General features: G+C 53.2%; 1 protein-coding gene across 1 annotated transcript; it reads right to left on the bottom strand.

Annotated features, from left to right (window-relative positions):
- CD6 (CD6 molecule) lies at positions 1 to 26986 on the bottom strand. Its single transcript, XM_073350602.1, is given in 14 exon segments — positions 1 to 2073; positions 2879 to 2980; positions 3586 to 3747; positions 4137 to 4262; positions 5274 to 5378; positions 6561 to 6680; positions 7284 to 7424; positions 8069 to 8137; positions 8584 to 8883; positions 9399 to 9707; positions 10369 to 10725; positions 11592 to 11669; positions 26765 to 26896; positions 26899 to 26986. Coding segments are annotated over 14 exon segments (2187 nt in total). The 3' UTR covers positions 1 to 1975.
- Positions 26987 to 27864: the final 878 nt, after the last annotated feature.

Below are 27864 nucleotides of genomic sequence, written 5' to 3'. Positions count from 1 at the left end.
TCTCGTTAAAGCCTTTTAATCTCACAACACGCCTTGCAATGGTGCTGCCACATGGGAGAGTGAGGGAGCAGCCGTATGCGGCAGCCACATGCTGCTCCACTATTTACACAGTGCTTGTGCTCCCAGATCCTGGAAGATACATTCATTATTGCCATCCTTCCATGCAGCTCTCCTCTTCCCCCACCCCCACCCCTGCTCCAAGAATGGAGGGGAAGGTTTCAATTCAGGGTCCCAGGTCCATGTTGCAGGGAATTGTTAGCTAAATAAAATGCCCCCGGAGCAAACCACAGAGGAGTGTCCCGGGGGGTGGATGAACAAGCATAGGGCTAGGAGCTGCAACTGACTCGGTAGGTGGCCTTGATCAAGTCATTTCATCGAGCCGTGCCTCACTTTCCCCTCCATGTAGAATAGAGATTGGAATCCTCAGCCACCTGGCAGGGCTGTGGGGAGGATCAGTGAGTGACTGCAGGGAAACTTTACAGTTCCGGGTGCTCGGGGTTCCCCAGTGAAAGCAGCCCAGAGCGTCTCATTCTCACTCTTACAGCTGCTCAGAAGTCTCCTGTCAACACAGTTCTTTTGGTGCAAAAAGGGCTTTCCCCCAGCAGGGGCCGGTTCTGTTGAAAGGTTTTGGGGTTTCGTGGGGGAAAGATAAAGATTCTGTTCAATGAAAACCCAGGAAGATCTCAGGGAAAAATGTCGATGAAATTTTTTTTTTTTCTATTTTCATCTACACTTTCCAAGGAAAAAAAATCCCTAAAAGCCTTAGCCCTCCATAGAAGGTTGGAGCCAGTCTCTTCTCTCCAGTGACAGCTTTGGAGGCGGGTACAGCATGGGCAGCAGCTGTGAATCCCCTGGCACTGCCAGCAGCCCCTCGCTTGGGGGAGAGGGAAGAACCATCCTCCATGGCCTCATTCATCACCCACAGTTCTTCAAAGGATATTTTGCCCATTGACAGCACCTTCTGTCTCAGGATCTCAACACTGTTCCATTAATGCAGACTTGCATTATCCCCATCTCCAACAGGGAAACTGGGGGATGGGGGAGGTGATTTGGCCGCACTCCCAACAGCGAGGTAGCAGCAAGGCCGGGGACACAAACCAGCCTTCCTGAGTGTCAGGCACTGCCTCAACCACAGGCTGACCTTCCCCTCAAAGCCAAGGGCTTGGATTTCATAGGCAGCCCCCCTGACAAGAGAGAGCCATTGCTGGAACCCAGGTATGGAACATCCCCTCCTAGCTGCTTCTGCCCAGTGGGGATGAAGCCAGAGGCCTGGGGGAGCTACCCCCTGTGCATTGAATCTGAGCACCCCAGTTCCTGTCTGCGGGCTAATCACTGGGGACTGGTTATTGCTGCAGGGAATCTACATACAGAGGATTGAACCCAGCCCCCTAAGTCACTGTCCCAAAGGGAGCCAAGCAGTCTGGCTGCTCCCCTAGGACTTCTGACCTCCAGCTTATCACCCCTAGGGCTCCAGCTAGATCTCTGTGCTGCGCCCATCACCGTGTGTCCAAGCACCTTTCCCGGCGGGGAATAGAGCCCACGGCCCTGGCAGCCATCCTGGAGAGCTTGGCCTATGTCCTGAGCATTGAGGATGGAGTCCCGGACACCCCCCAGACACCAGGGGTTCACTTATGGGCCTGAGTGGTCAGGGCTAGCTGGGCATCAGCAGAGAACGTGGGCTGGGAAGAGGATGTTCTTGGGAAGGTCTCCGTGGATTTCTCAGGGTCAGAGCTGCCAGTGGGTAGAGGAGTGCAGCTCCTTCCGAACCCATGGGGGCTGCACTGGAAGATGCTGGTCCATTCAGGGCTGGTTCTGGGACCCGCACAGAAACCTTCCCCCCATGGCTGAACTTGTGCTAATCAAACACACGCAGTGCAGGGATGTGAGGTTCAATTATCACCCACTGATTTGCTGTCCTCTGTGTTGAAGGCAGGAGGGAGGTCTGGAGGCACAGACTTGCAGTGACATCCCTGCTCTAGTACGCCAGGCCTTGGACATCATCGTAATCGCTGCCCTCTGAGTTGTCGCTCCCAGGCTCACAGCTCCCCAATGGCTGGGAGACAGCCGGCCAGCCTGAAACAACGGATCCCATCAACTCCCTGCCTCCCTCCCTCCGTCCCCACAGCCACCTCTCCTCCCTGCCTCCCTCCCTCCGTCCCCACAGCCACCTCTCCTCCCTGCCTCCCTCCCTCCGTCCCCACAGCCACCTCTCCTTCCTGCCTCCCTCCCTCCGTCCCCACAGCCACCTCTCCTCCCTGCCTCCCTCCCTCCGTCCCCACAGCCACCTCTCGTTCCTGCCTCCCTCCCTCCGTCCCCACAGCCACCTCTCCTCCCTGCCTCCCTCCCTTCGTCCCCACAGCCACCTCTCCTCCCTGCCTCCCTCCGTCCCCACAGCCACCTCTCATCCTTGCCTCCCTCGATCCCTACAGCCACCTCTCATCCCTGCCTCCCTCCCTCCATCCCCACAGCCACCTCTCATCCCTGCCTCCCTCCATTCATCCCCATGCTCACCTCTCCTCCCTCCCTCCCCAAAGCAACCTTTCCTCCCTGCCTCCCTCCATCCACACAACCACCTCTCATACCTCCCTCCATCTCCACAGTCATCCGTCTGTCCCTCCCTTGGTTACTCACTCTCTCTCTTTCTCCACCCCCTCCCTGCTGTTGATCTCTATCCGTTCCCTTTCCTATTCCTCTTTTGCATTCTCTTTTTCTGTCTTTGTGAGTGGACTGTAACCTGATCTGAATCATGTTATCTCACATGAGCCCCCGGAATTAGGCTCAGCGCTGTTGGGAACACAGGGCCCCTGCCTGCTCCACACTCAGTAGGTCTGCAATTCCCTCCCCATGCTCCCTCCATCCTCTCCTCTCCTCTCCTCACCCGATGTGTTCCCTGGCTGGGCTCCCTGGTGTTCTGTGCTGTGGAAGTTTTCATACCATTCTCCGGATGAGGTGCTGGAGCTGTCGGCTCCGGAAGGCCCTGCTGGAGACAACCCCGGACATGCTCACCCTTCTGGTGCAGAGGGTGAGGAGCATTTCCAGGCTCCTGGCAGGGTAGTGGGAGTGACTATCCAGCAGAGAATCCAGCAGGAGTGACTATCCTGCTGGAAATCCAGCAGGAGGGGACAGAGGTTGTTTCCCATCAGCTGTCTCAGTCCAGACCAGGTCATCAGCCCTGATGTCCCCAGAAAAGAGATTCCCCGTACCGCAGGTCAGGGCATTGTCAGAGACTTAATGGCCCATGGGTGACCTTTCCCTGTCCCACCGATGCACAGAGAAGAGTCTGGAGGCTCTGTGGAGGCCTTTCTCCTGGAGATTGTGAGGGATGGCCAGGGCCCAGCACACACGGAGGCACTGTTGGGCAGGTTGGGGCAGAATCATTGCTCCTGGGATGATTTTCCCTTCTACAAACAGAAGGGGTTGGATTTTCCAGTCTTGGATCTCAAGCCCAGCCCAGACTTCCCTCCCTTCCCCTTTCCTCTCCTGGGGCAGGAGAGGATGTGCTGGGATGTTGCTCCTCAAGGGCCAACGCTCAGAGGTGGTCCCACCGGCCGTCAGAGCCAGCAGGTGCTGGCCCATCTTGCTAACCTTGGAAGGAGAGCTGGGAGCCACTGTTGCCCTGAGCAGGAGGCACTGGCATTAAGAGGCTGCCGGTGGGAGGAGGGGCTGGGTTGCCCCACTGTTGCTGCCTGGTGGTGCCGTTATTGTAGTAGTTGTCCTCAGAGGATGAGCTGGACTCAGCGGGGAGCTCTGCAAGAGAAGTGGCCTCTCCATCAGCCTTCCCACTGGCCAATGCCGGCAGTGCCCGAGCCTGCTCCACCCAGGGGGGCTACAGAGAGCCCCCTGGAGCTAGATGGAGGGTTTGCAACACTGCCCTGCCCACCTAGCCCCAGTACCCGGGGTGTGGGGAGAGCTGGGAAATGGCCCACCCTTGCTCTGCCCCAGCAATGGCCCATCAGCCAAAACTCCACTCCACCCCATGCACTGGCATAAGCCAGACAGAGAGGCGAACACCAGGGGAGCTGATGCCCCAGCTCTAGCATTGCCCCTGCCCACCCCAGCTGGGGCTTTGGGGCCCCTTTCCTGGTACTGTGCTTCTCATCCTTATCACCCATCCAGTCAGCAGCACCAGCTCTTACCCTCGCAGGGTCTTTGTTCTGGCTGGCCCCAGGGCTCCGGGCCCTCATTCAGCACCTCCTGGCCAGGTGCCGGGGGGAAGCCGCTCACAGGGAGGGTCTCGTCCGCTGCTCGGTGCCGAAGTGAATCTGCAACCAGAGGCAAAGGGTTCCAGCAAACCTCGCCTGGCCCAGCATCCTAGCGGGGTGAGCTGGGAGATCACCACTAACAGTACTGCCTGACCTGACCTGCCCCCAGCTCCCCTTGACCCCAGCCAACCCCATACCCCCTGATCTCTGGATCCCCTCTGACCCCAACCAACCCCTGTGGCCCCTACCCCCACCCCCGATCCCTCTGACCCCACCCCCATATATCCCTGTCCCCAATCCCTGTTGGTCAGGATTGAGGGGCACTGGGGGAGCTGTGGGGTGGAGAGCCCAGGGCTAAGATAGCAGTGGCTATGGGTAGGGATGGGGGGCATTGGGGGAGCTGTGGGGTGAGGAGCCCAGGGCTGGAGCAGCAGTGGCTGCAGGTCGGGATGGGGGGGCACTGGCAGAGCTGTGGGGTGGGGATCCCAGGGCTAGGATAGCAATGGCTGCAGGTCGGGGGGTGGGGGGCATTGGCAGAGCTGTGGGGTGGAGATCCAAGGGCTAGGATAGCAGTGGCTGCAGGTCGGGATGGGGGTCACTGGCAGAGCCGTGGGGTGGGGATCCCAGGGCTAGGATAGCAGTGGCTGTAGGTTGGAAGGGGGGGCATTGAGGGAGCTGTGGGGTGGGGATCCCAGGGCTAGGATAGCAGTGGCTGCAGGTCGGGGGGTGGGGGGCATTGGCAGAGCTGTGGGGTGGAGATCCAAGAGCTAGGATAGCAGTGGCTGCAGGTCGGGATGGGGGTCACTGGCAGAGCTGTGGGGTGGGGATCCCAGGGCTAGGATAGCAGTGGCTGTGGGTAGGGATGGGGGGCATTGGGGGAGCTGTGGGGTGGGGAGCCCAGGGCTGGAGCAGCAGTGGCTGTGGGTCAGGATGGGGAGGCACTGGCAGAGCTGTGTGTGTGGGGGCAGCCCAGTCTGGCACAGGGCAGTGTGAGGGAAGGCAGGGCTCCATGGGGAGGCAGAAGCCCCAGGCTGCGAAGAGCCTGCATGGTGCAGGTTGGGGGTCGCTCACTGTAGAAGGTGGAGAGCGCCACGGGCGGCTTGCTGCTGAAATCATAGTGTTCATAGTCGGAATCGGAGTCCTCGGAGCCAGGAGCGGGCACAGCCAGCGGCTCTGCTAGAGGGGCATGAAGGGAGCGGTTACCGGGGGACCTGCCTGGACCATGCCTTGCCAAGTGTGGGGCAGTGCCTCCTGCCCTGCCCAGACCTGCTGGCTGCTCCCGGGGCTCAGCGCAGTGCCCCAGGACAGGTAGGGACGAGCCTGCTGGAGCCCCACTGTGCCACTGATCAGGAGCCGCCTGAGGTAAGCCCGTGCCCCAACCCTGAGCCCCTCCCAAACTCAGAGCCCCCTTCTGCACCCCGAAGCCCGCACCCCCAGCCCAGAGCCTTCACCCCCCCTGCACCCCAACCCTCTGCCCCCGCGCAGAGCCCCCTCCCTCTCCCACACACTGAACCCCTCATCCCCAGACCCACCCCAGAGCCCTCACCCCCTCCTGCACCACAACCCCCGCCTCAGCCTGCAGTCCCCTCCCACAGTCTGAATCCCTCGGCCCCACCCCCAGCCTGGACCTCCAGCCTGCACCCCAAACCCCTCATCCCCTGCCCCACCTCAGAACCAGCACCCCCAGCCCTGAGCCCGCAGCCCTTCCACACTCCAACTCTCTGCCCCAGCCCAGAGCCCCTTCCCGCACCCTGAATCCCTCATTTCTGGCCCCACCCCAGAGCCCACACCCCCATTTAGAACCCTCACCCCCTCCTGCACCTCAACCCCTTGCCCGAGCCCAGTGAAAGTGAGTGAGGGTGGGGGAGATTGAGCCACAGAGGCAGGGGGAATGTAGTGAGGGGGGGTGGGGTCTCGGGGAAGGGGCGGGGCTAGGGTGTTCGGGTTTTGTGCGATTAGAAAGTTGACAACCCTACCAGGAAGGGCTGAGAGGCAGGGAGAGGTGTGGTGAAGGGGAGGGGCAGAGACAGGTTGAAAGGCAGGTTGTGGGGAAGAGTCAGGATGTGGGGCAGGCAGGGAGGGGTGTTGGGGGGAGGAGCAGAGAGTGTGGGAGGGGAAGGGGAGGCAGGCAGAGAAGAGGAGGGGGGGCAGAGTTTATGGGAGGGGCTGCAAGGAGAGGGGAAGGTGGGGTGGGGACAGAGAGGTAGGGTATGGGGGAGGGGAAGGTGAGGTGGAGGCAAAGAGCTTGGGTGTGAGGGGGTAGAGTGTGGGAGGCTATGGGGGAGGAGCAGGTTGGTTGGTCAGAGAGGTGGGGTGTGGGGAAGGGGCAGTGGGGGCAGGCCAAGCAACAGCTGCTACCTTCTGCTTTGGGGGTCACTTTCCTGTAGTCATTGGCACCCCCGGCAGGCATCTCCGTGCCCTGTGCACTATGATTCACCAGGACCGGGGCAGCTAATGAGGAAGAGGACACGGTGTGGGCTGCAAACAGAGAGGGCGAGAAAGGAGATGGGTTGCTCTGTGAAGCCGTACAGGGCCTGGCACAGCCAGGCCAGGGCTCCCCCCACCCCCATGCTGGGAGGGGGTCCGCACTAGTCCAGCATGCCCCACAGGTCCCGTCTAGCCCTATGCTCTGGTGCTGGGCTGGCTCCCCCTTTCATGCTGCAGGCTGCCATTGTTCTGGGGAACTGCTCTGCTGAGCATGAGTGACACCCTGTGCGCTGCCTGGACGTTCGGGGACAGGACAGCAGCCACGGCGAAACAATCCTGAGCCCCTGAGCGGGTAACCAGGGCCAGATCCTGGTGTAGATCAGAGCAGCTCCACTGGGATCGGGCCCATGGACTCCAATGGAGCTAAGGCCGATTGACACCAGCAGGGGATCTGGCCCCGTTCCATGTCACCCCATGGCTGGGTGCTGCCAATGGCCTCACCCTGGACCAGTGCTTTGGCCTGGTGCAGCCCCTGTGATGTCACTCCCCCGTGCAGAAGGGCCTGTCTGACGCCTCTTCATGGCGGGCCATGGCTCTGCCTGGCCCTGCAAGTGCCCAATCTCACTCTGGCAAAGCCCCAGGCAGCAAAGCTACCGTGTTTTCTCCTCATCCTCAGAAGGGCGGCAGTGAAGGCCAGCACGGTGACCAAGAAGAGAAGGCTCAGGACGACACAGAGGAGGAGGAGAGTCCAGTTCGAGAGGGCCTTGGCTTCCCAGCATAGTGGCTCAGCTGTGCCTGGCAATGGGGTGGGGGGAGAGAGGGAGGGGACAGACAGATGGACAGACAAACAGACAGCAAGTCAGAGAGGCACACTACACAGGGGAACTGCCACTAGGGCCTGGCACAGGGCCCCATCCCTGCTGATGTCAGGGGAGTTCCCAGCACCGTGCAGGACCCCAGCTCAGGAGCTCTCTGGGACAGGCTGTGGGCTGACCCTTGAGCCTCTTCCTGGCCCCCCAAACTTGGCATGGGGGAGGTCGCAGGAGGGGTGGCAGGGCCGACTCCCTGGTGCTCTCTGGGCTGTGCCGTAGCAGGGGGAAGCCTGGGAGTGCACGCAGTGTAGGGCTCTGCCAGGGGTGGGGGCACTGGGTATGGGCAGAACTCCTGGCGCGCTGACAGCAGGTACGCAGGAGGAACTCAAAGCCAAGTCCCCGGCTCTCGGGGGATCCTTCTGAGGGGAGGGGGGCCTCTTTGGCTGCCCACTCTGGGGAATGGGTGCCGCCAGAGGAGAGTTGCCCACGGTGCAGTCACCCCGGAGAGGTTTGCCCTACAGCAGGGCTGGCAAATTTCCCCTCCCGCTCCAGTGGAGGAGGGCTCATCTGGGATCTGGAGAGAGGCACTGCAGGAGGGCAGGGAGGGTCTGCCCCCCAGACACTCACTTCTCCCGGTGTCTGGAGTCATCATCTCCAGGGTGGGCACGGCAGATGTGTTCAGCAAGCCCAGCGAGCCTGGGGGCACCACAGACAGAGGGAGAAGAACAGTCAGCTGGGCTGGAGGGACAGACCCATTCAGAGGTGGAGACCCTCCCCTCTCTCACTGCCCCCCCCATCCCCTGGATTGCCCCCCTCATCCGCTTCCTTCCCTCCCCTCTCCTGCCACCCTGCCCATGTCCCCTGGATCACTCCCCACATCCGCCTCTTTTGCCCCGTCCCACCTCCCCATCCATCCCCTCTATCATCCCTCATGTTTGCCTTCTTCTCCCCCCGGTCCCTGGCGCCGCTGGCATACGTATGGCCATGTCTCCCTCTTGGTCTCAAAGATTACAATGCGATGCTGCTGCCTTGTCCCTAGCTCAAGCCTTAGCAACGCGTGTTCTTTCTCCTGAGAGTTGCAGGTTCGATCCCTGCTCGGGTCTGTCTGGGTGGGGGTTGAGTATGTGAGGAGGCAGCATTACCGTTGCAGATCAGGCCGGCAGCCTGGGACTGGTGGCACAGGTTCAAGTTGTTGTAGTGCCATTGGCACCAGGACAGCGAGGCCTCAGTCCCCGAGCACAGGTAGTTCATCCTGCCCTCCTGCGTGTGGTTGAAGCTCAGCTTCTGGACAGAGGGGCCACAACCCAGCCACTGGCACAGCACGTCCATCTCCTCCTTGTACCAGGTCCCGTCGCACACCATGTTCCACACGCCCCGGTAATAAGCTTCTACGCGGCCAGCGCAGGCGTCCCTGCCCCCCAACAGGCGCCACTCCTGGTGCTCTGTGCGGAAATGAGGGGGGCCACAGGTCAGCAAAGAGGGAACAGCCTAGGGGTCCCCACTCTGATGCAACACAGACATTAAGGAGCTGCCCACGATGGAAGTTTAGACCCCTCTGCACCTGCAGCCAGCTGGAGGCAGGAGGGATTTACCCCTTCCCCAAGCTGCCAGAGTCTAATTTCACTGCCCATCCCAGAAAGACAGACAGAGACAGGAACAATCCATCAGACAGATGGACATGCAGGAGTGCTCTAGTGGACAGACAGAGAGGAGCTCTCCACTGGATGGACAGACACACAGGAGTACTCTGACAGACGGACAGGAGCTCTCCAATGGATGGACAGACAGACAGGAGCACTCCTTCAGATGGACAAGTGGACAGACAGATGCTCTCCATCAGACAGCCAGGAATCCTCCACTGGACAGAGATGGACAGTAATGTTCCACCAGACAGACAGGTGGGGGGTGTTCCACCAGACAGAAGGACAAGTGCACTCTTCTGGATAGAGGAACAGACCTGAGCACACCACACCGGCATCTTCCTTATGGCCGCAGTCATGGCTCCTCTCAGCTGGACAGTCCCACAAGTAGGATTCGTTCCCAGCACAGCTCACCTCATCCAGGTGGATGGGGCCTGTCCCTTTACGGAAGAAGGAGGCCACTGGAGCCTGGACGGCCCAGCCGCACCTCAGCTGCTGACATACCACCCCAGCGTCATCCAGGTCCCAGGCGTCGTCGCACACTGTGCCCCAGACACCGTCCGCCTCAACCTCCACGCGGCCCTCACAGCAACTGCCCCCGCCAACCAGGCGCACAGAATGGGAACCTGGCAGAGAGGGCAAAGGGGGAGTGAGCACGGCTCAGAGAGGGGCTCTGGGAATGGCAGAGAGAGAGATAGGCACAGGGAGGGAGAGAAAGAATGGATGAAGAGGTATGTATGGGGGATGGATCTGCTCTCAATGGATGGTAGGTTATGTATGGAGATGGATGGATCTAGTCTCAATGGATGGATGATGGGTTATGTATGGGGATGGATGGATGGATGGATGGAGCTGGTATCAATGCATGGATAGGTGGATGGATGGATCCATGGAGCTGGTTTCAGTGGATGGGTGGATGGATCTGGTCTCAGCTCCATCAGTCATTTAATTATTTATCAGGAGCGTAGCATGCAGGGGCACTCACCTGGGATGCTGCGATGGAGTTCACAGGTGGAATGACCTGCTGGCCCTCTCAATTTTCTAACCTGCAAGGTGTGGAGGGGCAAGACTGCCTCATGGGCCAGAAACAGGCAGCTGGGAGGGCTGGGCTTTGGCCAATGGGCAGGGGCAGAGCTGGACTGGCCTCACCATGAAGTATGGATGGATGATGGGGATAGAGAAGCAGCAGCAAGAGGAGAGCAGCCAGTGTGCATGGATGGTTTCCCATTGGAAGCTGCTGATGGCTAACCCGGGCTCTACAAGACATGGGATGGATCCGTTTCTTACCTGTACAGGTGACGCTGGCCAGCTTCTCACTACAGCACAGCTCTGACACATTGCACTGCTTCCATGTGCTCTCCAGACCCACGCAGTGGATGTGCAGGGAAGGGCAGAGGCTCTGAGAGGACAGGTTGGCTTTCTTTGTGCGTGTTGACCTGGGCGGGCACACAGGGCTGGGGATGGGTCTAGCAGCTGTCTCCTTTGCCTCCCCACAGTGCAGCTGTCTGCAGACCACGTGGGAGGCCTCCTTGTCCCACATTTTCTGGCAGACTGGCATCCACCGCCCATGATGATGGACCTCCACGGCACCACTGCAGCGGCTGCTGCCATTCACCAAACGGACGGATCCCTCTCCTGAGAGGCCTGCAGGGCAGCACACATTATTTCAGAGATAATCCATGAGATTGGTCAGAGCCATATGGGATCCTGCGTAGCGGGGTGGCTGCCCATAAGGGGTGGGGCAGAGGGGTGGCTGCCCATAAAGGCATGGGGCAGGGCTCAGGGGGGCATAAAGCCTGAGCATGGGGCAGCATGGGGGGGGAGCCCATAAGGGCCCGGTGTGGGGCAGCGCTGTGGAAGCTGGTGCAGAAATCCCCAGCTCCGGCTAGTGGGAGCAAAGGGCATTGGCTGGGCTCAGACGCGTGACTAAGCCCGCGCCCTTTGCGAGCGATGCTGAATTCTTTACAGGTGGGATAGGTGCACCACATGCTGCCGCCCACGCTGCTTCCTTCCTCTTCAATCCAAATGTCACAGACGAGCGCGTGAGCACCCCATGGTGACCTCAAAAAAACAGCTCTGAGCTACAGCTACAGGCTAGCTGGTCTCAGCAGTGAGGAGTCCCACCAAGGCACAAGGAGTGCTGGGCAGCTGTCATGCATAACCTGAGCACCCCCATCTCTCCACTCTCCCTTAGTATCGGGGATCACTGTGCTACTGCACATCCTAACCTGGGCACCCCTCTGGGTACCCCCATCTCCCAGTGCTGCTGGAGCAGCTCACCCATCACAGCCTTTGCTCCATCTCCTCACTATGATGGAGTCAGCAATCCCTCCCTTGGCAGACCCAGCCTCGGTGCTAGAGATCCAGGAGGCTACACAGTCTTTGTGTCCATCACCTTGAGTAAGGACCCCCCCCTTGGTGTCTGCTGCCCCAAGTCCTGTCCTTTCCATATGGAGAGGGTCACACTGAGCACCAGGGGGCTTCCCCCAGCCTCCCCGCTGTGTCCTCACCTGGCTCTGCAGACGTGTTCCCGTGTCCACCATGTGTGATGTTCCAGGGGATGGCAGGGGACGTTGTATTTGCCTGGACTGGAACAAACATGGAAACTGTTAGAACGGGATGAGATCTCTGTCACCGGGGTGACTACTTAGATCCAGAAGAGGAAACCACCCTGAGCAAATGTCTAGGCCTGGGCTGAATGGCTCCATTCTGGAGAAGCATCCACAGACTCTGGAAGCTGATCTGAACCTGGGGCCAGTTATCCAGGTTACTCAGTGAGGCTGGCGATCTCAGGAGAACAGACAGTCTAGCTGAGAGATCTCGGGGACCTCTGACCAATGTAAGATTCCTAGCCATTAAAATTGCTGAGGGATCTCTGGGCCATGAGCCATGCTAGAGCAATGAGTGAGGTACAAATGCCTCGATAGATGGCTGGACAGACAGAATCAAGTGCGATAGAGTAGACTGCTGCAAATGTGGAGCCAGTCGGAGGGTATACACCACCATAATGCTTTAGCGTAAACACTCACTATGCCGATGGGAGTTCTCCTGTCGCTGTAGTTAATCCACCTACTGGAGAGGTGGTAGCTGAGTCAACGGGAGGAGGGATAGCTCAGTGGTTTGTGTATTGGCCTGCTAAACCCAGCATTGTGAGTTCAATCCTTGAGGGGGCCATTTAGGGATCTAGGGCAAAAATTGGGGATTGGTCCTGCTTTGAGCAGGGGATTGGATTAGATGATCTCCTGAGGTCCCTTCCAACCCTGATATTCTATGATTCTATTCTATGATGGAAGAATTCTTCCATCAATCTAGCACGGTCTTAGCTATGTTAATGTATGTTTTCAGTGGCTGGTCATTTCTTTCTTGTTCTGTGGGAAGGTCTCACGCAACCAAAATGCATCAAGATCCAATAATATTGTGGGGGAACCCATCAGTCTGATGAGCCCCACTTAGCTGAAGGTCTTGGAGGACATCTGAAGCCGTCAGATGATCAAGGGGATCAGATCACCTGAAGAGCTCCTAAACTCCATAGAACTACAGCCAAGTTCCCAAGCTCCACCAGAGCAGAGTGCTCTGAAGCTAATGAAGCCTAGGGTGACCAGATGTCCCTATCATATAGGGACAGCCCGATTTTTGGGTCTTTTTCTAATATAGGCTCCTATTACCCCCCACTCCCTGTCCTGATTTTTCACACTTGCTGTCTGGTCACCCTAATAAAGCCAGCCCTGGTAACAGGAGTTTGCTTGGTTAGGGCTCACCTCTGTGTATGTGTTATAGGGAGCTGGTGAAAAAAACAGCAAAGCCCAACTGGGGCTCTGAGCTGCTGGGAAAGTCATGGTAGTTGAATGGCACAGGCTGGGTTACAGGGGAAGTGACATGGCAACCAGTTCCCGGAAAAGACTCACCCAGGCAATGTCTGTCGATGTGGCTTCCCTGATCAATGCTACAGCGAGCCCTGTGCTGACACAGCCTGCACATCTACACCCCTGCCCTTGCATTTCGACAGCACCACACTGAGTTCTGCTGGTGTAAATCAACGTAGTGCCATTGACTTCACTAGAGCAATGATGATTCATACCAGCTGAGGACTTGGCCTGGCATCCTTTTCCCCCTTTAGCTCCCTCCAGCTGGGACGGCCTCCTCCTCTCCAATGCAACCAGCAGCCGGGCTCTCCTTCAAATCCCCCTTCCCAGTCCTCTCCCTTTGGCCCCATCCCCCACTCACCTCACTCCTCTCATCACCCTTCGACTAGGCTCCCGGTGGGATCTCACCATAAAGAAGCCTGTTCATGTGAATGGACAATGGGATTCCTCCCTATATCAACTCTAACAAGCCTCCTGCCAACCCCCACCACTTGGAGCAGGCTGTGGTACCCTTTATTCCCACTGAGCCATACCTTGGATGGCCCACTGACAACATGTAGAACCAAGAGTGACCCAGTGGGAGTAGGGGCATCAGGACCCAACCCTCTGCTTTGATATCCCATCCCTTCATTCCCCCATCCACTCCAACCATTTGAATTTTTTCCATTTCAGTTGTAAGCTTTCTGGAGACGGGATCATGCCGTGTCTGCAAAGGGCCTTGCACAGCAAGAGAGCGACGTGAGGAATAACAGCAACTGTCAACGTCTCATCATCATAACAGCCCATTTTACGATGACGCAGTGACAGACAAGCTGGTAGAGTCTTTCCTTTTCAGACTATTTCCTGATCTGCAGAGCGTCTCCTTGTATCTGTTTTTGCTGCCCCGCCTCTAACAGTGTTCACCGGCTCCTGTTCGTACTGTACCTACCACAATGGGCACCTGGTCTATGATAAGGGCCCCTGTGTGCTAGGGTAACACAAATAATAATCAAAATAATAATTATGGCATGGAGGGAGGGGCCTTCCTAACCAGATCTGGGCAAATAATGGATTTTTTTATTTGCTGGAAATTCTGAATAATTGGTCCCCGGAGTGGGGGAGTGGGGGCGGGGGCGGGAAGGGATTTGATTCAGTTTGAACCAAAAATAAAAAAAATCTGCAAATCAAAATGTTTCACACAGAACTATTTTTCATAGATTCCAAGGCCAGAGGAGACCACTATGATGATCTAGTCTGACCTCCTGTGTAACACAGGCCAGAGAACTGCCCCAAAATCATTCCTAGAGCTTTTTTTTTTTTTTTTTTTAAACATCCAATCTTGATTTACACATTACCAGTTTGGGGTAGAATGAAATGTCTGGATCATTTAAAATGGTTTTGATGTTTTTTTTAAAACATAAAATTAAAGGAAAGTTGGAAGAAAAAGTCATTTTGAACCAAAAAATTGACACATTTCAATTTTCTCTGAATTTTTAAAGTATATTTTTTTCCTGACTGAAAACAATTTGGTGAAAATAACATGAACTCATGAAAGGTTTTGGAGTTATTGAATTTTCGTTGTATGCCATAAAAAGTTGCCAATGAATAATTTCACCCAGTTGTGCTCCTGACCCCTGTTGGGTCACCAGTGTATGCCCTGGAGCGTGAGAATGGAGATTCATTCCTCAGATCATTTCATCCTAGCAAGCAGCACAGCAGATGCTGTTCTGATGCAGACAATGCTTCTGACAAACTGGGGTTAGACTTTAAAGGATGCAAAAGTACCTGGCAGAGACCAGGGAGATGAAGTAGTGGGTGAGCTCTGGGGTTTATGGGAAATAACCCATCTTTGCATTGACTGGAAATCCAATCCATGCCTTCCTGTTTGACATCTATTGCTATGACCCTCAATCTCCTGTGAAGGACTTCTCCCTGATTTCTAGCATTTTAATTCTGTTCCTCGACCCCTTTCTCCCATCCCAATGCTCCGGCACCCTGTTTGTTTAAAGATTGGGGCCAAAGTTATATTTCTTATTTCTAAATTGTATCCACATTGTGTAGCTCCATTTCCCTGCTTGTTCTCTCTGTTCGGATGCCTCACTTTCTCTCCCACAATCTCAGAGTGAGAGCCTTCTCCTTTGCATCTGCTTCCAGCTTTCCTGTAACTCTCCACTGCATCATCTCTTAGCTGAAAGCGCTTCCTTCCCCCACCATACTAATGATAAAGGCTCTGGGAAACCAGCACTCAGGACACTGAAAACCATTCTATGAAACACTGTTAATCGAGAAGAAAGGATGGAATACAGGGATAAGAACCTTCCTTTCTCCATCTAGTCTGTCAGTTCTTCTGGGCAGGAAGTGTCTCTCACTATGGGTTTGTGCAGCACCAAGCACAATGGGGATACAGAACACAAATACTAACAACAATGTATTACACACCTTCCTGGCATCACGTAGTGAGTTTCCTGGCAGCAAGGCATGAACCGCATGCAGTCAACAGCCCTGTATAGAACAAGAATCGTTCCTGCACAAATGCAACCTGAGCCACCCAGGTGGAAATGATCATCTCTGAATCTCTGAGATTCCTGACCTCTCTGAATTGACTCTGCAGCATGGAACAGAATCTGCTCCTGCAGCCACGGAAACACACTGCATTCAACAGGGGGTTGCGTGCACACTCGGCAAGGTAGCGTGAGCACGAATACGCCTTTGAGGATTAAAACAAAGTCAGGGCTCTCCCAGAGCTTTGTCGCTTTGCCTTGCGGGGAAAGGAGGACAAAGACAGCAGTGACTCGGGAAATTGTTCTGATTCTGCTGATGAGGAACTGAGACCTCGCATTGACTTCGCCTATCTGTCTCCCTTTGGGCAGAATTTGGAAATAGAGCGCACAACTATTCCTGGCCTCATTTTCCTCCGCATGCCAGGCCTGATGATTTGCGAGTCAGACTTCATTTCACACACAAGAATTTCCTGAATTCTCATTGCTGGGAATGACTGATCTCTCTTTTCAGCTCCACTTAGCTTATTCTGGGGGTACTGTGTCTTTCATTTTCTTTCCCTCCTTGTTATTCCCACTCGTAACAAGACTTTCCCTTGCTATGACTTTCGTCGCCCAAAGATCTTTAAGAACGCAAATGGATAAAGTCCTCCCACACGCTAGGTCGAGTGTCATTATCCACAGGCAGGAGGCCAGGCACAAGAACATAAACTCACCAATTAATTAACTAATTAATAATTAAGAGGAGCCATGACTGAGTTGTTAAGGTTCTTGATTACAACCCTGAAGGACGTGGGTTCGAGTCTCGCTTGATCTCACACTGAAACGCCACCTCCAGTTCACTGAGCTGCAGAATGGGGAGCTGGCCCATTGGGTTAAGGCAGCCAAAGGCAATTGGACATGATCACTCCTTTGTGCGTGAAATTAACATGATTTAACTGCATCAGCCCAATGAGCCATTGGCTCAGGGGAACTTTGATTGTGCTGTGAAGACAAGCCTGGAGAGGTTAAAGGCCTGTTCCAAAGCTCACTACAGTCAGTGGGAGCCTTTCCAGTGACTCCAGCAAGCATTGGATCATCTCAGGTATTTTGCCCAAGGCCTAACAGCAAGCGAGCTCCTGACTCCCAAGCCTGGGCTTTCATTCAGCCTCTTCAGACCATTCTGCTTCTCCTTCCGCTGAATAGCATCCCAGTGGGCTCAGCAGAGTCCGAGGACTGAAGGGGAATTTGCACCTGCTGGGGATCTGGCCCACTGACTCCCATGGAGTGACACAGCCTTACATCAGCTGGGGATCTGGCCCACTGGGCTTACATGGAACTGCAGAAAAGTGCTACTCAGCATGAGTAAGTCTTTGAGACAATAACTGTTTTCTGTAGCTTAGCAGCATGGCCCAGAGTGGATCCTATTTCCTGCTGACTTCCCTGCCCTCCCCCATATCACCTCATTTCTCCAAAGCCTTAGTCTCTCTGCACCTGCATCTCTGCATAACGGCCCCTCGAGCTCTGTGTGTCAGATCAGCTAGGTGCAGACAGAGACTCCTTTTTGAGAGGAATCTAGAGGAGTTGGAGCAGGGCCAGGCTTAGAAAAACCACAGCTTGGCTTTGACCAATGATCAGAAGTGGGAGGCGGGATGTGGACTAAACCAAGGTCCAGGGAATGGAAAAAAAGGGACCTTAATTCCGGAATGTTCATGATGCGCTTGGATATGATGAGTGCCAGAGAAAAGCCAGTGAAATATACACACACAGAGGAACATTCGCAGGGAGGATGTGTTTACGGCATATGCACCATGGAGATAATCATTATCATCATTATCCGCACTTTTATAACCCTTTTCACTTAAGGCTGTTGTATTGCTTTAAGATTTTTGTATTATTATCATGATTAATAATTATTATTATTGTTTACGATTGAAAAATTTCCACCAAAATGTTTTTCCAACTGAAAACTGGGTTTCTGACTGATTAATTTGTGAGTGTGTGTAAAGTCTCTGCTTTCCTTTTTTATTTTTTTTTTTTATATTTTTTCATCAGAAAACTGAAAATTTTTGGCTGAAACCCATTTTTTTCATTTTTGACAAAAATCAAAGTTTTCCATGGGAAAATTTCATAGATTCGTAGACTCCAAGGCCAGAAGGGACCACTATGATGGCCTAGTCTGACCTCCTGTATAACACAGGCCATAGAACTTCCCCAAAATCATTCCTAGAGCTGAGTTTTTAGCAAAACAACCAACCTTGACTAAAGAATTGTCAGTGCTGGAGAATCCACCACGACCCTTGGTAAATTGTTCCAGTGGTTAATTTCTCTCACTGTTAAAAATTTACACCTTAGTTCCAATCTCAGTTTGCCTAGCTTCAACTTCCAGCCATTGGACCATGTTCTACCATTCTCTGCTAGACTGAAGAGCCCATTATTAAATATTTGTTCGTTATAGACTGTGATCAAGTCACCTGTTAACCTTCTCTTTGTTAAGCTAAATAGATTGAGCTCCTTGATGTATCACTATAAGGCATTTTTTCTAATCCTTAAATCATTCTCATAGCTCTTCTCTGAACCCTCTCCAATTTATCAACATCCTTCTTGAATTGCAGATACGTGAACTGGGCACAGCATTCCAGCGGTGGTCACACCAGTGCTAAATACAGAGGTAAAATAAACTCTCCACTCCTCCTCATGATTTTTGGCTTATGATGGCACGATCATCTCAAGCAGTTTGAAATGCTGTGAGCCAGATCCCTGGCCTTTTCTCTGAGCTCTTCAGACAAGGCAAATAAGCCAGAACTTGCCCTAAAGGAGAAGCTAGGTGATTTATCTAGTGTGCAGGAACCCCAGGTGGCAAAGAACCACCGGCTTCCCAAGTCAGGGGCAACTAGGGGTCTTGCTTAGGGTGGGAGGGAGTAGGGACAGGAGGTTCTATAGAAGTTGACTCTTGTTGGTGGGCACACAGAGGTTCAGAGATTAAATGACTTGCTCCAGGACTCATAGAGAATTAGTGGCAGAGCTCAGAATCAAGAACTCTGGATATCCAGTCCCTGTTCTATATGCCAGACCAGCAACTCTCAACTAATTTTTTTTGGGGGGGGGCGGGTCTGTGACCCACCAAACAGCTGAAAATTCATCCCATCACCAACTGTGTTTCAAAAGCGACTGTGACTTAGATTTTAACCAAACCATAGTGCAGCATGGCCAATCCAAGTCTTCAAAAAATAACCACCATGCCCCATATAATGAAATTGGCTTAAAAATCATGAGATTTTTTTTAAAAAAAAATCCATTTTAGGTTCTTTAGATTTGCTTTCTTCATTTATGAACTTTTTGGTCGCATTTTCAAGCTTTTCTCCTCAACTGTGAGCGTTAGCAACTTACTTTGCAATGAAAGCTGAGATTCTCCCAAAATAACATGACTCCAGGAGCTTGGAGTTGAAGAAAAATAACTACTTTTGCAAGACTGGCAATCAAATCATGAGAATTGACAACACTCACTAGAACCATAGAGTTTAAGGCCAGAAGGGACCACCAGGGTATCTGGTCTGGCCTCCTGCAGATCACAGGCCACCATCACCCCTTACCACCTGCACATTAAACCCAGCAATCGGAACTGGACCAAAGTCTTACAGCCCACAGGAGACTAGACTGTTATGTGCCACAGGCAGAGAATAGGAAGGACCGAGGTGCCCCAGTGCCCAAGGCCCCTGCAGTGGCAGGGAAATGATTAAGTGAGATACACCCAGAAAATCCTGGCAAGTGACCCCACCCACGTGCTGCAGAGGAAATTGAAATCCCCACGGTCACTGCCAATCTGACCTGGAGGAAGACTCCTTCCCATCCCCACAGGTGGTGATCAGTCAGAGCCTGAGCACATGAACAAGCACGAGCCAGCCAAGCACCTGAGAGAGAGAATGGTAGGTGCCACACCTCATAGCCCTCTGAACCCACTGTCCCACCTCCAGCCATGACCATCCTTGATGCCTCAGAGGAAGGAGATACAAAACCTCCCAGAACACACTGCGGTGGGATCCCTTCCTGACCCCTGCAGGTGGCTGGCTGAAACCCTGAAGCATGAGTTTTAGGAGCAGAAGATGTAAACCGAAGTGAGACCCAAAGCTCTGGAGCCCAGCCCCCCACCAGCACAGGCAACCCTGTCATACAATCACACTCATACATTAGGCCAGCTCTCTCTCAAAATAAATTAAGAGGTTTGCCTCCACAACTGCTATTGGGAGGCTGTTCCAGAACAACACCCCTCTGATATTTAGAAACCTTCTAATTTCTGGCCTTAATTTATTCATGTTGATGAGGCACATTGGGTCAGATCCTCTGCTGTGGTGTTGAACTGCATAACTCTGTTGAAGTTGGTGAAAACCAGCTGAGGATCTGACCTCGCATGTATTCACTAGGTTGTCAATTCCTTTCACTTAAACTCCACTAGAGATGTTGGAGAAGGGGGAATCCATGGATGACTTTCTTCCGTTTTTCATTGAAATGTTGCAATTTTCCAAGCAGGGACAGTGCTGGTCGGAAAATGGAAACATTTACCCATCTTTTGTCAAAATCAACATCAGAATTTTCCACCCAGTTCTAGCCACAACCCAGTTAGGATGGGTCATGACCCACTTCCGGAGGGTGTCTCACAGGCTGAGAACCTAGGCATCTGGTGGTAAGCTACTCCCTGGCATGCAGATAGCTACTCTTGGACCATCACTATATAGACTAGGTTTGGTGGGGTTCCTTGCATTTTCTTGGCTCTGCTGCCCTATGTAATCAAAGTGACCAAATAATTGACACGCCACAGGCCCTGATCCCACAAACACCTAGGGATGGGCTTCACATTAACCATGGGACAACTCACAAGCTTAAAGTTAAGCAGGTGCCTAAGTGTTTGCAGAATCGGCGCCTGGTTCGTTGTGACTGAATTGCCCTTCATGTTCAGAGTGTGTTTGGCAGGGGGAGGACAAATAAAACAGATATTTAGGTTCCTAATTCCCATCAACCTAACTCCCAAGGTATTTGGGGGCCTGATCCTCAGCTGGTGTGAATCATCATTTTTTGGTTTACACCAGCTGCAGCTCTGATCCACGCAGTCAAAGCCACATGGAAGGGCTCCAATAACCCAGCGTGTGGGCTGCCTGGATTGTATCCACACAAGGCAATCTGTGCACCAGGCTGCAGACATGCTCTGGAACCACACTGGAGCCGCTGCTGGGAAATGAAGTGAGACTCTCCAGCGTGTTCAGTTAAGTCCTCCTCCTCGGGGAATCACAAGCGCTAACCCAGTTAGTCACTCATCAGGGAGAGTGGCTACAATAACCCAGTGACACAAACATGTCAGCAAGTGGCACAGACTCCTCGTGCCACTGCAGCCAGAGCTCAAGAGTGAACTGGGCAGCCAGGCACCCCTCATTTAAAGCGCCCTTGGGTGACAGTCCTGTGTAGCCTGGGCCCCCTGTTGAGGGACACTGTCATGTGTTAGATACGGGGTGATGACGTGATAAGAGTCTGGAAGGATGGACAAGGGATCCCATGGATGGGAGATGAGGGAGTGGGAGAGATTGCTTCCAGAAGTCAGCTGTGCTGAGACAGAGTTACGGCCTGCCACTGAGAAAGGAGACATTGCAGCTACAGATATAAAAGCAAACCTTAGAACGGTGAGGTCAGCTGGGCAGTGGAACTAACCAGCTGCCCAAGCCCGGCTGAGGTTATCCCAGTGGCCCATGCCAGTCAGAGACTGCCTAGGTTATCCACTCCCTCTTCCGACTCCTACCCAGCATCAGGCGCAAACACCCGGCTCTGTCTGCTGATGGGTTTCCAGGAGGAGAGGCATTTTGGAGGTGGATCCATGGGGGTATAAGCAGTGTCACATTTGCCCGTCACACAATGGACCAGAACTTGTGGCCACAACCTCTGTGCCCTGCAGCAATATTAATGTAGTCGATCACCATGGACACCCGTGGTTCCCATTCCCAGCCCCCACACAGACAGATCTACACTTCTGGCTGCCCCTCTACCTGGCTACTCCTGGACTCTGGATCCCTGACCCCCTACTGCTTGGCTCCATGGATCCCGTCCTGTCACCAAGTTAACTCCCCCTTGTTGGAAGAGCTGCCAAGCAACAGGCAGCTGCTGGCAGGTCCCAGCTGGTCAGGGAGCCAGAAAACAAAATGCCGGGCGCGTGGCTGCAACAAAATGGCCGACTGCACAGCGGAAATGCTGAACTCCAGAATCCCCCAAGGCCTGGCTGAAGAGGATGGGGCAGTTCACACCTATTTTTTCAGGCTCTCGGCACACTCAGGTAAAGCCTTCACGTGCCGTTTCTTTTCTCCAGAGCCATCCAGTCTTTTGGGGTTTAGTTCTGATTATAAGCTGATTTAAGCTGTTGCCAGTAGCCTCAGGTGACAGAGCAGCGGGGGATCAATCATCAGCCATAGAGAATCCCACTGAGATACTGCCAAGCAAGGAAACTGACTGGCAAAAGCAGACTGACTAAAAGAACAAAAAAGATACCAGATCATAATGTCCATCTCTGCAGTAACTGTAGTGAGTACGTCACACTGCAAAAAACCCACAGCAGCCGCAAGTCTCAGAGCTTGGGTCAACTGAGTTGGGCTCATGCTAGGGGGCTAAAAATAGCAGTGTAGACGTTCCCCCTCAGGCTGCATCCCAGGCTTTGAGACGCTCCCTCCTCTCTGGGTTTCAGAGCCCGGATTCCAGCCCAAGCAGGAATGTCCACGCACCTATTTTTAGCCCTAAAGCACAATTCCAAATCAATTGCCCCTGTAGTGTTGAGCCCTGTGAGCCTGAGTCAGCTGCCTCAGGTCTTTTTTTGCAGTGTAGACGTACCCTCAGGCAGGAATTTCTGCACTGGTGACGCTTGGTTCCCATCGCTGGTATTATCCTCACGACCCGAAGGGTTAGAAACACTCTTCTTTTTAAATGACAGCCGTGACTCTGGAGCAATGGGGTGAATGCTGGGACAGCGGAACCCTGGGATGCAAGCAGGGGCTTTGGTTGTAACCAGGTGAGATGGGACGAAACACAGCAAAGCAAAAGCTAGGCTAGACAGGAGGAAATTGCCTGCTGCAGGAGAGAGCTGTACAACTTTGCAGTTACCTCTCAAGCAAAAGTTCAGTTCACGCCAGCTGAGGATCTGGTCCATAGACACAAATTTTCAAAAGCAGCCACTGACACCGAGTGCCCAGTGTGAGGCTGCTACAGGGCCCCAGGTCTTAGCCACCACAGCTCCAAGGGGCTGTGTCCAGTTGTACGCCCAAAAACGGAGTACGTAGCGGCCACTTTTGCAGCTGTCAGAATCAGAGATGGAAGAGCCCGTGTGCGCCTCATTATTAAATCCACCGATGCCAACAGACTGTGCCCTTAGAAAATGGCAGGTGGATGCCCAGCTGCCTTTTGATTTGCAGGCAGCTGCTCTAATTCGTGCCCGCGCCTGATGGTGCATGAAAAAAATGACAGCACCACCAGCAAGGCTGGTTTTAAAAAATCAGGTCACTTCATCCACTTCCAGACAGCACAGGTCTAGCCCCTGCTTCCTTGAGTGCTCTGTTCACTCCAATTATTCCAAGCAACAGGACTTCCCCTGGGAGGCAATTCCACAGCTTAATAAATCTCATTGTTAACATTGCTTTATTTTAGGCTAAACACTCTTATCTCATTCCCTCTGGGTAAGCTATGCCCCTGGGGCCTTGTATCATTTTAGTTTTGTCTCCTTCACTCTAACCTTGCTGGCTTTCCCAGGATCTTTGTTGATATAACATATACCAACAAACCATTTTATGGAGGGTTTTTAGCAGGGAGTAGACAGTTTGGCTGAGCTAGAGACTCTCCAGCTGTGAATGCTTTGATGTTTATCACTAGAAATGCTATGCTGTCTGAATTAATTATTCTACTTCCTCACTGCAGGGGATGTAGGCCGATGGCTAAAGTCAGGGTATTTCCACTGCGATGGGAAGAAATGGTTTTCTTTGGCCGGGGAAAGGACACAACACAGAAAAATCGCCGGCCGGCACCCGGTGTCTGAAATGGACTGCACACAGCAAATCTGATCTGATCCTTATCCCCTTATTACCACCCCATGTTATCCACATCAGGATGGCCCAGTGCTTAGGCTACTAGCCTGTGACTCAGGAAACTCTGGTTCAATTTCTTATTCTGCCACAAGCTCCCTCAATGACCTGGAATAGGTCACTTTGACTCTCCATTCCCCCTCTGCAGAATGGGTACAATAGCACATCCCTACCTCCTGAGGTGTCTGTGGGGATAAATATATTAATGACTGTGAAGTATCCAGATGCTATGGTGATGGGGGCCGTATATACATATTTAATCCACCTTCGCGGGAACTGTCAGCCAGAGGAAGATATTCAGCATTTGGCACCTTCTGTATAATATGGTGACATATTTCTGCTCTTGTGCTAAGATGGCGCCAATGGACAGATCAGAGTGAAGGTTTTCTTAACGCAATTGTAAAGAACAGCAAACTATTGTATGTAAAGGTCAAAGGAAAAATGGATCCCCAGTATAACTGTTGACTTCAAAGGGTTTCTATAACCTGCTGTTAATTTGAGAGATTGTGCAGAAAATGCAGTATGTACTTGCTATATTCCAGAATGCAAGATCCTTTCCATATGGACCAATATATATTGAAATATAGATACATAATAATGTTTTATAATATATTTATTATTCATTGTCTCTAAGCATATTGAAGAGGCTATAATAAGGCTAAGACCCATGGGAGTTAGGTGCTTAAACACCTTAAAAACCTAGCCCTACGTGTTACCATGAAAGCTATGTTATGTTGTTAGGGATATAAAATGCATTTAAAATTAATAGGATAGAATTAATCCTTCTCTTGCCAAATATAATATCTAACTCAACAACACCAATTATACAGGACCAGGAGCGGGTAGGTGATTTTTCTACAAATGACTAAAATGGACATCACACCTGACATTAATCTCACAGGGTGATGTTTAGTTGAATAATGATTTGAGGAAAGACAGCAAGTATTATTGTTGCTAATCATTTCCATAGCGCTGGAGTTTTATACAACGGATCCCTGCCCCCAAAGCGCTTATTAATCTGATTGTTGATGTATTGATTTTGTTAAATGAGTGATGCCATGTTTACATTGGGATACCTTCATCGAGTGCGCCAAAGTCAATAGGACAGACATGGTCAGTAGTTTCTTACTCTGAGATGATTTCATGGAAACAGATGATCAGAAGAAAATGTCGAGGAAAGCATTGCCAGAATTGAGTCCTATTATTATTTCTTAAATATCCGATCATGGCTTTGCTGATACAGTATAATGAGCCTGATCCTTAGCAGGTGTAAATCAACACACTCAATGAAGCTAGATCAGTTTACACCGTAAGAGGATTTGGTCCCTTGAGACTTCACTGCATCAATAAAGCCATTGCAGGATAGTTAAGAAATAATAATAGGACTGGATTCTAGCAACAATTGTTTTCTTCTGAATGGTCTCCAGTGATTAAGTGATTAAGAATAAAGGACAGAATTCAACAGACACATGGTGATCTGGGGCAGGGGGGTGGGGGTTAAAGTCAGGCTATTAATAATAATTAATTCATTGTGAATTTAGTGCTGGGAAAAGGCTCTAAATTTACAGCCCTGGAGACTGAATTCGTCTAGTTATGCAGGTTCAGTAAGGGACCAGCAATAGGGCTCAATGCTGATCTTTAGGGCTATGGAAGTTCAGGCTTCTTTCTATCTACTGAGCGAGGGGGAGAACCAGCAGCAGTTGTGATGGGGCGGGGGGGAAGAAGAGGTTGTGACATGGAAACTGTCTCACTGGGAAGTGGGATGAGACTCTCCCTCTCCCCCCGTCCAACAAAAATAATAAATTCATTTCCCATAAAATCCTCATCAGCATTCATTTCCCAGGGCCACGCCCGAAGATCACTTTAAGAGAAGACTGCTCTAAGAAAAGGTGCCATGCCCCCAATTACACAGGGCTGCAGCGAGCAGCAAATAACCTGATTAAGAAGTAAAACAGGCCGTGGCAGTTGGCACAGTTACACAGGAAACAAACAATACCACAATAATAGATCAATCAATAGTAACAGTCTGAACAAGAGGATTTATATGCTGGCTGGGGCGGAGATCTGTTTTGTATAAAGTGCCACACGCATTTCTGGGGCTGGGTGAATAATAAATAATGACGCTGATGCTATATGGTGCTTTGATTAATTTAATTAGGGGCCAGATCCCCGGCTAGTGTAAATGGCCGTAGCGCCAGCTCTTGGGTAGCGCTATGCTGATTTACACCAGCTGTGTGCCTGGCCCTTCATCTGGAAAACACTAGATCCTCTCAGCCTGAAGGATGCCCAAAGGGACTGCGATGTGTGGGGAGCAGGAAGGGCCTCCCTAAAGCAATCAGTTCTGCACTGGGGACCCCGACAGAAATTGCTCGGGTGCCTTGTCCTCACTAGATTGCGCTACACGGGGCCCGACTGTTCTACGCTTAGGTGGTATCCAGAGAAGAAAGGGCGATGGCTGCTGATATTGATAGCAAGACCCCCACAACAGAGCATAGCAGTAACATAACACCTCTGCACCTCGCCGGCGTCCTCTGGAACATGCCCCTCTGCGTGAGAATGGCCATTTCTAGAGCCACATCTCTCTGGCAATCCCCACTGCGAGCCTGTCCCTAGGCCCGGGTAACCATCCCTTGGCCTCGCCGATACGGCTCTACATTCAGTCTCACCTCCCTCTGTACCAGACGGAGCCCCCCAGTTCCACCTCAGGACCCCATGGCCACCCTTCCCTATCCCAGCTCTGTCTCCAGGAGTGGGGGGGACAGGAGCTTATCTGGCCTGGCTGCCGCACAAGGGTCAGGGTTAGGTGCCACGCTAAGCTGGGCTGGACAGCATTTCTGCAGGCGGGAAAGAACAGGACATCCCCAGCCAGATCTCTTCCCTCCCACCAGCCCTTGCTGGGGTATTTGCTGGGAAGGGATGAGGGGGCTGGCTCTGCAGGGTGCCATGTATCCTGGGAGGGGGTGGAGGGAAAGAGGAAGTGGGTGAAGAAGAGGGGATGGGGCCTCACATCTCGCCCACCTGACGGCAGCTTAGAGACCTTCCCCCCGCTGTGCCTATGATGTGAGAGAAGGGAAGACTTCAGTCCCCAGACCTACCCCAGCTGAGGGCCTGGCCCAGAGTGCGTGCAATGCAGAAGGCTGAGAGGAAGGGCCGGATCCTACAACAGTGCTTTGGCCGGAGAGCTCGGCCAAGAGGCTCAACCCATGGGGATCCTGGCCCAGAGAGAAGGGAACGAAGCGGGGATGGAGAGAGGGCTGGGTACCTTGTCTGGGCGCCATCAGGAAAAGAGCCACCAGAGATACCCACAGCACGTCCATCACTGTCACTGGCACAGGCTGCAGCATGATCGCATTATAGGCTGGGAAGGGAGGGCCAAAACCAGGCTCTTTCGTCGTTCTCTGTCTGGTGTGTGGCTCCCACACAAGACTCTCTCGCTCTTGTTTTCTGGCTTGTGGTTGCAGTCTCCAGGAAGCCAACTCAGCATCTCAGGGGTGGGGAGGGAGCCCCCAGCACGGTGCTGAAAGGCAGCAGGGGCGGCCGCCACCTCTGCAAAGTGCAGCAAGCCTGAAAGCAATTGGGCCGGGCGAAAGCAAAACTAGGTAGTGGAAATGGGTTGCAGGCCACATGTCAGGAGCCGACCCCAAGATTCGCAGGGACTCCAGGCCCAGATGTCAGGATTCATCCGGATCCCCAGGGATCCCCCACACAGGACATGTGTCAGGATTGCACCAGCATCCCCAAAGACCCATGCCCAGACTATACCTCAGAATTTGAACTAGGATCTCCAAGGACCCTGCACCCAGATTGCGTGTCTGGATTGACCCCGATTGATGCCCAGAGACCCCCTTACAGGCTGCATGTAAGGATTCACCCCCGGATGCCCAAGGACCCCACACCCAGACCGCACCTCCAGATTAGTCTCGGGATACCCAGGGACCCCGTGCTCAGGCCTCAAGTCCAGATTCACCCCAGGATGCCCAGGGTCTCCATTCCCAGACCATGCATTAGGATTCGCTCAAGGATCCCAAGGGACGCCACTTGCAGGCTGCATGCCAGGATTCACCTCCGGATCCCCAGGAATCCCACGTCCAGGTTGTGCATCAGGATGTGCCCCGCAATTCCCAGGGACCCCATGCACAGGCCATGTGTCAGGAATCGCACCTGGATCCCCAGGGACCCCGCGACCAGACTGCATGTCCGGATTCACACTAGGTTCCCCAGGGACCAGGAGCAATGACTTTCTGGTCACATGCCCCATCTTGTCTCAAAGCAGTTCCTTCTGCCATGGCCCATTTAGCCTCTAGGGGGATCCTTCCCCGGCACTTGTGTTTGCTGCTCCTGGTATTTCACCACATGAGTGGC

The sequence above is a fragment of the Lepidochelys kempii genome, chromosome 6 (genome assembly GCF_965140265.1).
Source record: "Lepidochelys kempii isolate rLepKem1 chromosome 6, rLepKem1.hap2, whole genome shotgun sequence".
Taxonomy (NCBI): Eukaryota; Metazoa; Chordata; order Testudines; family Cheloniidae; genus Lepidochelys; species Lepidochelys kempii.
The sequence above is the reverse complement of the archived record's forward strand: the minus strand, read 5'-3'. Positions and strand labels throughout refer to the sequence as shown.